The sequence below is a fragment of the Pieris napi genome, chromosome 17, assembly GCF_905475465.1.
Source record: "Pieris napi chromosome 17, ilPieNapi1.2, whole genome shotgun sequence".
NCBI classification, from domain to species: Eukaryota; Metazoa; Arthropoda; class Insecta; order Lepidoptera; family Pieridae; genus Pieris; species Pieris napi.
This window is the reverse complement of record NC_062250.1, coordinates 12,103,968-12,114,027: the sequence shown is the minus strand read 5'-3', so window position 1 is coordinate 12,114,027 and position 10,060 is coordinate 12,103,968. Positions and strand designations below refer to the sequence as shown.

General features: G+C 39.6%; 2 protein-coding genes across 2 annotated transcripts; one reads left to right on the top strand and one right to left on the bottom strand.

Annotated features, from left to right (window-relative positions):
- Positions 1-1,474: 1,474 nt before the first annotated feature.
- On the bottom strand, positions 1,475-4,200 carry LOC125057839 (60S ribosomal protein L38). The gene is made up of 5 exons (XM_047661753.1): positions 4,125-4,200; positions 3,954-3,977; positions 3,679-3,739; positions 1,793-1,915; positions 1,475-1,537 (listed from the first exon to the last, which is right to left on the bottom strand). Exons 2-5 carry the CDS (start codon positions 3,954-3,956, stop codon positions 1,512-1,514), a joined length of 213 nt encoding a protein of 70 aa, XP_047517709.1. The 5' UTR covers positions 3,957-3,977; positions 4,125-4,200; the 3' UTR covers positions 1,475-1,511.
- A 767-nt stretch (positions 4,201-4,967) lies between these two features.
- Positions 4,968-9,929, top strand: LOC125057816 (NAD-dependent protein deacetylase sirtuin-7). Its single transcript, XM_047661726.1, has 2 exons — positions 4,968-5,584; positions 8,204-9,929. Exons 1-2 carry the CDS (start codon positions 5,336-5,338, stop codon positions 9,635-9,637), a joined length of 1,683 nt encoding a protein of 560 aa, XP_047517682.1. The 5' UTR covers positions 4,968-5,335; the 3' UTR covers positions 9,638-9,929.
- Positions 9,930-10,060: the final 131 nt, after the last annotated feature.

Below are 10,060 nucleotides of genomic sequence, written 5' to 3'. Positions count from 1 at the left end.
ACAATTCTAACAGATGGCGCTGTGTTAAAAGTACCAACGATTCACATAAGCTATCTACCTTTCACATAAGTTCTCCTACCGTTTCCCTTGAATAGTTAACTACTATGTAATATAACAAAAACCTTAGCCACAGCAACGCTTGGCCGGTCTGCTAGTCTTTATATATATTTGGGCGTTAGTGGGTCATATCACGTCTGTCGCATAGGCATTCAATTAGGCCAGTCATTGTTGTCTCAAAACCTACATATGGTAGGGTGTAAGCAACTTAGGGTCCTTCAAGAAAAGAGCGTACCAATTCTTGAAAGGCCGGCAACGCACTTGCGAGCCTTCTGGCATTGTGAGTGTCCATGGGCGGCGGTATCACTTAACATCAGGTGAGCCTCCTGCCCGTTTGCCTCCTATTACATTAAAAAAAAAACTATTAAATTTCAAGGTCAAAGGTCACAAAAATCGATTTTTTGCGCTTTTTTTGGAAATATCTAATTTCCTATGGGTTTTTGCTATTTGTATGTATGATCAATATTGTAGAATACAAAATTCTCTACAAATTTTGTTTAAAAAATTTTTTATACGGTGAACCGTTTTCGAGATAGAGGGCGGAGAGCGCACGGTCACAGCATCACTTCAGGTCAACCGGTGCCTCCGGTCGAAAGCGCGCCATATATAGTTGATGAACTATCGATAAATCAATTATTATAAATATTTGTCAATAATTTTTATTAACTATTATATTATATTTTATCATTTTCTTCATGCATTAAATCTATATCTATTCAATAATGTAAAAACCGAGATATACTCTACTAAAAGTTTTGATAATTATTCTCATTATAAAAAACATATTTTATTTCTGCACGCATTAAGTGGCTGTGACACAACTTCTGCGCTTTTTAAAAAGGGAAAAAAATCATTTTTAAGTTTTTGAGAAACTGACAAATTTGGATGAACTAGCTGTAGCATTTGAGGAAGAAAATTGTTTGGCCCAGAGATTATTAGAGAGTGGAACTCAAACCTTATTGGCAGTCCATAATGCTCCGAAATCTGTGAAAAGTCTCGATCATCTTCGTTATATGCATTTTTTACTAGTATAAACTGGACACATTTCTCATTAATTTTCTAAGAATTAACACGAAAACGATAAAAGTTAGTACATATGTCAAGGGAGATTATTTATGTTCACTTTATATTAACCACTCACATATTATAATAAGATTTTATGCTAAGCTTATAATGTAAGCAATGACACAACCTTGGCTCATACAATTATTATAATCAATTTATCATATACAAGCCAAAGATCACTACCATTTATTTTATTTTTTTATTAGAATGAAGGTGCAGAGAAAGAAGGAACAAATAATAATCAACGTATTAACACTACAAGGTGATACTGGCAGATGGGACAGGTCATGGTAAACAGAATTTAATAATTAGGATTGCTTTCAGCTGGTGATAATAGTAATAAAAAAACTTCTGTATGATAACTTGTTTAATGGCTAGCCTATGTCACATCACTTCACTTCTTTGACTTGTAAACCTGTAACAAATGATATGATTATTTATATAATATTTAAACACACATTCACAAGTAAACTATTGTTTCATTCTGTTTTCTTCTTTTTTAAATTGAATATATTGTATTATAATAAAACTACATATCTCTTTAAAATTAAGTAAAAAATAATGTGACAATTGTGTGGTTATAGTGGCCAAGCCTAAGGAATTTTACTGGGTTTACTATTTTATTTAGGTTTACATCTACTGCTAAGTAAATTGTTGAATAATAATCTACCTGGAGGTAGGCTCTGCTTCAGCTTCTCTGCTTTCTCCTTGTCTGTGATGACCAGTGTGTATAGAAACCGGGAGCATCTAACCTTGAATTTTACATTCTCTGGATTTTTCTTTATCTTCACAGCTGTAACGAGTCATTCAACCATATTAAAAAACTAAATTTTGATTTTTAAAATAAGACAATATTTTTTTGTCTGCATCTTTGCAAATCAGTTGGCTTCATATTCAAATTATTTTAGTATTATATCTTTTTAAAGTCAATAGAACATAGAATGATGATCTGCAAGCACACCACACACAGCTATAGCCGCTTTATGGCCTGGTCATGTTAAATTATCAATAATATAGACAAAATATATGCCAACTTATAAAATATGCATCTTGTAATCTACTTGTAATATTTCTATACAGTATAGGAAATAATAGGAAACTTAAGTTCCCATTTACTACCAATCCCCAAATCAAGGGCATAGAGCAGGCAAAAAAAACTGGAAAGACAAAAGAAAAGCAAACTTTATAAATTATAAGTAATACTTAGACCAAAGTAACATTAACTGCACCCACAGAAATACTATGGTAAACAATTTTATATATATTTAAAACCATGTAACCGATGTCACACATTAAACTGTATTATGTTATATTATAAAAATGAATCAGAAGTATACATAATTTCAAACAATTTTAAATCCATGTTCATTGCCATACCACTGTGTATGGAATAACATATCTTGTGTTAATAACTAACAGTGTGTTAAATCTAATGATATGACAGCAATCATAATATTTTGAAATGCAAGAAGCTTTATTTTTTGTAGTCACTTGTTAAAATAGTGAAATGCTCTCTATTTGAGTAATTAAACATAGATTTGTTATTATTTTATGGTTATAATTGTGGGTAAAAATGGAAGAATCAATATTAGTTGGAGAATATTCATTCTACTCTGTAGGATCACATTCTTATAAGCCTACAGATTGTGTCTTTGAAGTGGTAGAAAGTAGTAGCTTATTTTCAAAAAGGAAAAATCCATATATTGGGAAAATAATACACACTAAATATAAAAAGTCCATCGGAATTGATGAAAAAGATGGATCGAATCAGAGAGAGTAAAAAATAAAGGAACCTTAACCAAGAATTGAGGTCAAAATAGAAAATGTTTACAATACTGATACTGGAAAAGACTGGACTAATAATGAAATATGAAAATGTTTCTGTAAGTATAATCAATGTATTTCTGGAATAAATAAATAAAACAAATAAATGTTGCTGTTGAGGAATGGCTAGATAATTAGTATTATATTATAAAAAAAATTATAAGCAGTGATGGCTAAGTGGCACTGTTAAGATCAAAAAATGTGTGAATATTTGGAAAGAGGATAAAATAAACAAATTTTAGTAGTGACTTAAGTCCTCCCCCCATATCAAGATGTATTAAATGTCAAATGTAATTTCAGATCCAACAGTAGTTTTATGGTTGATGCATCAAAATGTATTAAATAAAAAATAAATTTATTGATAATTAAGAATACATATGAGTATGAGCATAAGATTACAGTTTTCTTTGATGATATGACTGCCAATAAACCCTATTATATTGAAAAGTTGTTTGTTTGTGCCCTCTCAAAAATATTATTGATTATGCCTTTATAAAATAAGTTACAGTAACAGAATTTAATTAGTTACTCCTCAAATAATACATACAGCCAGACAAATCAAAACTTTGTCTTTGGTTATAAATAACAAAAGGAAAAGGAAAACATACATTTACAACTTATATTAGAATTATATTGAGCACAATACATTTTCACCCTTTAACACCTGCTGTAGTATTTGTTTATTATCAACACTCATGACAGTTAAAGTTATAAAATACTAAACAAACTTACATTTAGCATCTTTCCTGCGTGCTTTAAGTAGAAAGTCCTTGATGTCCTTAATTTCTCGTGGCTGAAATAGATGAAAAATTAAAGCTTTACTTTGCAAAAGCTTTAATAATGTCTAATTAATAGGAACATAAATAAAATACGACTAAACACAATTTAATTTTCTAGAATATACTTATAAAATAATGGCAGGCTATGAAATATTAAAGGTACATTGATCCAAATGGTACTCTGCTGTATTATAAAATTAAGTAGTAGTTTGAAAAAGTCTGACATACCATGATGATCAAGTGAGCAGCCGGCTGAAAAATAAATAAAAATCTTCACTTAATCAAGTACTCAATTAATGTTACAGGTAATATCTGAACTTTGAATCACAATTGTTTAATTTAGTATTTAGATTCTTTTAGATTTTAAAATAAAAATCACTTAATCCAATATTTCCGTACCTGTCAAAACACAAAAAGAGAACTAAAGAATTTTGTATTGTTGTTGTCAAATCAGCTATTGTCAATTGTTAGCTGTAGTGATAAGCGAGTGACAAATGACAACTGAAGCACGCTGTAAATCCAATACGTTTATGACATACGCGACATATACTTATCGCTGTTATTGACTCTGAATCTAATAATAACTAAAAGCGTATAAGCCATGAATAACGTAATAAAGGATGCCTAGTTATTAGGGTCTAAACATATTTAGCTTTAAGGAGAGTTTCGTAGAAAACAGAAGTAGCGCCAAAGAGTGTTCTTTTAGCGAAAAACACGGAAACTTGTGTCTTTTGGGGGTTAATTTGGACTAAATTTATTCAATACCAGTCCCGTCCGAGACTCCAAATAGCAGAGTTTATGCTTCAGACACAAGCTTGTTCCCGTACTGATCGACAACTGCCCGAAAAATAGCTGCAGCATGTCATTGATATGCAGTAGAAACAGGGTCAGGGATAGGACACTTGTGGGTCGTGGGACTCCAGCGTTACGGGTTTAAAGACGGAACATGCTCCATCGATGACGCCGTTAATGCAATCACGACGAACAGCTAGATACCCCTGAATCTGGCCGTTAATAATGATATTCGTTATTTTGAAAAACGAGCAGGTTATAGCTATTCTATTTATTCCTGTCGTTTAACCTAAAAAGTATTAAAATAAACATAAGTAATAAAACAATAAAACGCAAATAATTTTGCGAGATATAAATTTTAGAAATTCACACTTTGAGTCAAACACAGACTAAGGAAAGACGAATGAGAGAATTTAAAGTTAAGTTTTCATGCCACATAAAAATGGCAACTAACAATCCACAGATGACAATGACAGTTGAAAATAAATAAACCCGAAATAGAATAACCATCTATTGGGAAATGGCAATAGCATGAAATGAAGCTTGCTTGTTGAAGTTGCATCTTAATTAGTTTTTAATCGGCAGCTTGTGGCTCCTCGCTAGATCAATCCTAAATTCAAAAATCGACCATGGCACGGCATAGCATTCTTCAAAAGAGCCAAAAAATTTAAAAACATAAAGATACTAGGCGGTTCTTTTAAGATTTTCCATAAATGAAAGAAGGCAGCAGGTGCGATATGACTATAGAGGCCGAACAGGAAGTGATCGAGCATCAGGAGCAAGGCAGCCCAGAAGGTACGCTGCGCTAGGTGTTTACCATGGCTGGCCGACAACGGGTACGCAGCAGCGCGCGGCTTAGCGGATCGATGGGAGCCACTGCCGTGACTTCATCGGGTACCGTTGAAGACGAACGCTTAGCTGCGGCTCGCACGGCGGCGGCTCTGTTGCGTAGGGCAAGAGCGGCTCAAGCTGCTGAACGCGCACGAGAAGTGGAAGATAGTCCACTGGTGCTGGGTGAAAAGTGCCGACAGCTTGCAAAGGCCCTGCAAGAAGCTAAGCATCTAGTGGTATGTATACAAGCAGTAGAACATATTCTTAAAGTCAAAAGAAAAATAAGAATATTATTTTGCTAAGTACTTCAAAAGTAATGTACTTTTATCTTAATGTACATGTATTTTTTCAAGTTATCCTATTTTACACATAACTATATATGTATACATAGTTGCCATAAAAAAGTCCTAGAATGTGTTGCATACTATTACCATATTAGTTCAATAATTATGACCAAAAACCATATCGATGTTTGAATATTACTTTAAGATAATTATGCACATACAAACATCAGTGTAATCATGTGTTTGGAATGCTCATTGAACTAAATGTGGAATAAAGAACAATTTTCTTCTTGTAATACATTTATTGAATATGAGATATGAATTTTGAAATACAGTCTAAACAAATAAATTAAGATAATTAATTGAGCCTAACTCAACATGATATGACAAACATACCTATAGAAAATACTTAATTCAACATCTTCTTACATTTTTAGTATGATTATGAAGAGAGATATAACAAGATTAATTTTAATACTTATCACTCACATTTCCCCTGTCTTGGGAGAAATCATTTACAGCAAGAGTGTATTTCTTCATAAATTGGACAAAAAAGAGTTCAGTTTACAATTTAACACCACTTTTACATTATTTAATTTACAATTTATTATAAAATTCAGTTCATGACTGCTGCAGAAGTACAAGTTTGTGCCTAATACAATAGGACAAAGCTTCTAAAAAAAAAACAATGGTGCTACAACCTTTTCAGGTCTGGGCCTCAGATTTCTTTTTCATTTAATTTTATTGTTGTATTCACCTAATATCTTAAGGAGGGCAGTGCAGAGTTAGTGCATGCTAGCGAAACACAATTCATGTGCATCAGTGACTGTGCACAACATTTTAAGGGGCAACAATGAAAATACAAGAGAAAAGAAATGACAATAACCTGTACAAATAAGACATAACAAGAAATACAAAGATGAAATCAAATATGCAATTTAATAAAATATTGCTTTTTAAGCCACACTGTTAGCTCATTTAGGTCTTCGCCAAATCTCTCAATGGCTTTTAGATAATCTCCTATCCCTAAATACGTCTAAGACCAAATACATATGTTTTCACATATCGAAATCCAGCAAACCAAATCCTGTTCCGCCTATGAAATTACACGCATGTTTGAACTTTCACAGCACTCTCCTGGAACCCACTAAAACAATAAACTACCTATGTTCTCGAGTCCGCAAACTTATAAATGTTTTCAAACGCCTTAGAAAGCCTGCTGATCCACATACAATCAGGACAGTGTATACTGCATTATGCCAGTCGATATTATCTTACTGCATATCGGTTTGGGGCGGAGCGGCATTGTCTTCAATGCTGAAAATTGAGCGCACCCAACGTGCTTAAGATATCATATAAGAAACCTTTCCGCTACTCAACTTCAAAATTGTACATTGAAACAACTTTTAACTGTGAGACAATTATACTTAATAGCAATATGCAGACTTTATATGGAAACAAACACCCACCACACCACATCAAACAAAACGCAAAGCCATATATAAGCAGCCCAAAACTCGCACTTTCTTCGCCCAACGCTTTTTCTCCTTCCGAGGCCCTCTTTCATCTTTAACCACTTCATTAAAAACAAAATTATCACATTACATACATTTACTAAACATCTCAAACTAACTCTTGTTAACCTGTCCTATTCTGATACTGAAAATATTCTTAGTGCTCGTTCAGACACAGCGGGAACCGCGCGATTGTCAGATCGTGCGGTTTGAACCGCAAAAATGGCGACTGTTCAGACAGTGGCGGTTAGTTAGCGATCAGTTTCAAGATATAAGTCGAAGAGTAACTAACGTGTCAGTGGTTGATACAGAAAATAAAGAAAACGCAGATTCAGAGAGGATCTTAAGAGGATAGTAACACTATATCCCAATTTAAGAATGTTTGAGCGAAATTTTTTTGACTATTTGAGAATGTCAATAAAATCTTTTGATGAACTCATTGAACAAATCAGGTAAGATATTTCAAGCTCTGAAACACATATGAGGGCAAGCGTGTTACCAGAAGAAAAACTCTCCACTTCATCAATAAATAACTCACGGTGCTCTTATTATGACGTGTTAATCGCGCGGTGCCCGCAATGCTAATGAACGCTGAGTAAGATCTTCATAGTAATAGAACCGCGCGGGAGTATCGCGATTCTATTTTCTGGCGGTTGGGTTGCGGAAACCGCGCGGTTTCATTAACCGCGCGGGTATGTCTGAACGATTACTTAATAACTCATACAAATAAGACCCGCGCGATTTCCATGCGATTCTGAAATCGCGCGGTTCCCGCCGTGTCTGAACGAGCAATTATTGTGCAAAAATAGTTTAAATATAAATGTGTAGAAATCATTAATATAATTTTAAAATACTGTTTACTTGTCAAAAGGAAAAGACTGGCTGCCCACAACACAGGGAATGCTGGTGTGGGGGCCAGTACACTTTACTTAATCGAAATATCTTGTATATTGTGTATAATAAACTTTTCTTTCTTTCTTTTTTTCTTTCCTGCAAGTGTTATTTTCATACACTCCAGTTTCATATACTTCCTGTCATTAATATGCGAGTCGCCCAGGTGTACACGGGCGCCGGTATCAGCACGGCCGCCGACATCCCCGACTACCGCGGGCCGAGCGGCGTCTGGACGCGGCTGCGGCGCGGCGAGTCAGTGGCGCGCGTGGACGTGGCGCGCGCTCAGCCCACGTTCACGCACATGGCCCTGACGGCACTGTGGCGACGCGGCGCGTTAAAATTCGTCGTGTCGCAGAACTGCGACGGCCTACATCTGCGCGCCGGTCTGCCGCGCCGCGCGCTGGCCGAGCTGCACGGCGACATGTTCGCCGAGCGCTGTCCCGCCTGCCGCCGCGTTTACTTGCGCGCGTTCGACACCACCGAGAGGACCGCTCGTCACGCGCACTCGACCCGCCGCCTCTGCCACCGCTGCGGCCGCGAACTGCGAGACTCCATCGTGCACTTCGGCGAGCGCGGCCGCGCCGCCTGGCCGCTCAACTGGGCCGGCGCTCTGAGGCACGCCAACGCCGCCGACGTCGTGCTGTGCCTCGGCTCCAGCCTGAAGGTGCTGCGTCGCTACCCGCGACTCTGGCGGATGCAGCGCGCGCCGCACGCCCGTCCCGCGCTCTACATCGTCAACCTGCAGTGGACGCCCAAGGACTCGGCGGCGGCGCTCAAGATAAACGCGCGGTGCGACGCCGTCATGGCCGCCGTCGCGCGTCGGCTGCGACTGAACGTGCCGCTCTACGACTCCCGCGCCGACCCGCTGCTGGCGCACGCCGAACCGCTCGCGCCGCCCGAGGCGCACACCACGCGCCGTCCGCCGCTGACGCCTCCCCCGCCGCCGCTCCGCCGCCATTACTCGCCGTCGCCGCCGTCGTCGGCCGCCGATTCGGACGAGGAACTGCCGCTGTGCAAACTGGCGAGCCGGCTGCGAGGCGCCCGCTCGCCCGCCTTGCGCTCGTTCCGGGTGACTCTGCGCTCGGGCGACGCGACCATCCTGCTGCGTTCGGAGCACGCGCCCGCCGAGCCGCCGCCCCCGGAGCCGCCTCCGTCTCGGCGCCGGCGTCCCCGCGAAGCCCGCGTGGAAGGGGACGACGACGACGAGCTCGATTCGAAGCTGCGCGATCTTCTGTTCGAGCCCAAGGCCGAGTGGGACGTGGCGGCGGCGGCCTTCATCGAGCGCGCGATGCTCGTGTGCCGCGCGCGCCTCTACCCCGGCCTGCACACTATCATAGCGCCTTCGTCGCCCGCGCCGCCGCCGCCGCCCACCGCCGAGTGCGACTGGTGCGCGCGCCGTTACTCGGCTCGACGCTGCCTGTGGTACGGGCCGCCGCGGCTGACGCCCCCGGAGCGGCGCGCTTGGCGACGCGTCCGCGGCGAGCGCTTCCTGTGCGCGTGCTGCGGCGAGGACGGCGGCGCGGCGAGCGCCACCGACGCGGACGGCGGCGGCTGGTACGGCAAGGGCTACCGCAAGGGCCGGCGGCGGCGTCGGTAGCGACCGCCGCCGTCGCGGCCGCGCCGAAGCCGCGACGCGGACGCTCGGAATGTGATCCTTTGCGACGATATTATCGAATGACACGAGAATGATGATAATTTTGTGTATTTTTCTATTTTGAGTGAGTGATGTTTTGTGGATAATTATTTGACGAAGAAATGAGAAAAGATACTCATTTTCGATTTGCATCTATGATTTTTGTAATGCGAGCGACTACATACAAACTTGTGACAGCCTAAGGCACGAGAACAAAATAGTAATTAAGAAATAAATAAAGACGCGATTTTATTTAGTCTGTTTTTTGGAATTTCCTTTTTACCCGACGTGGCCGAGTCTTAATCTATTACAAAAGTGATTCAAAATGCTCTTAGAAGAATGGTTTCCTGTATATAGGACTCGTGCATTTGGTACTTGTACATTAGA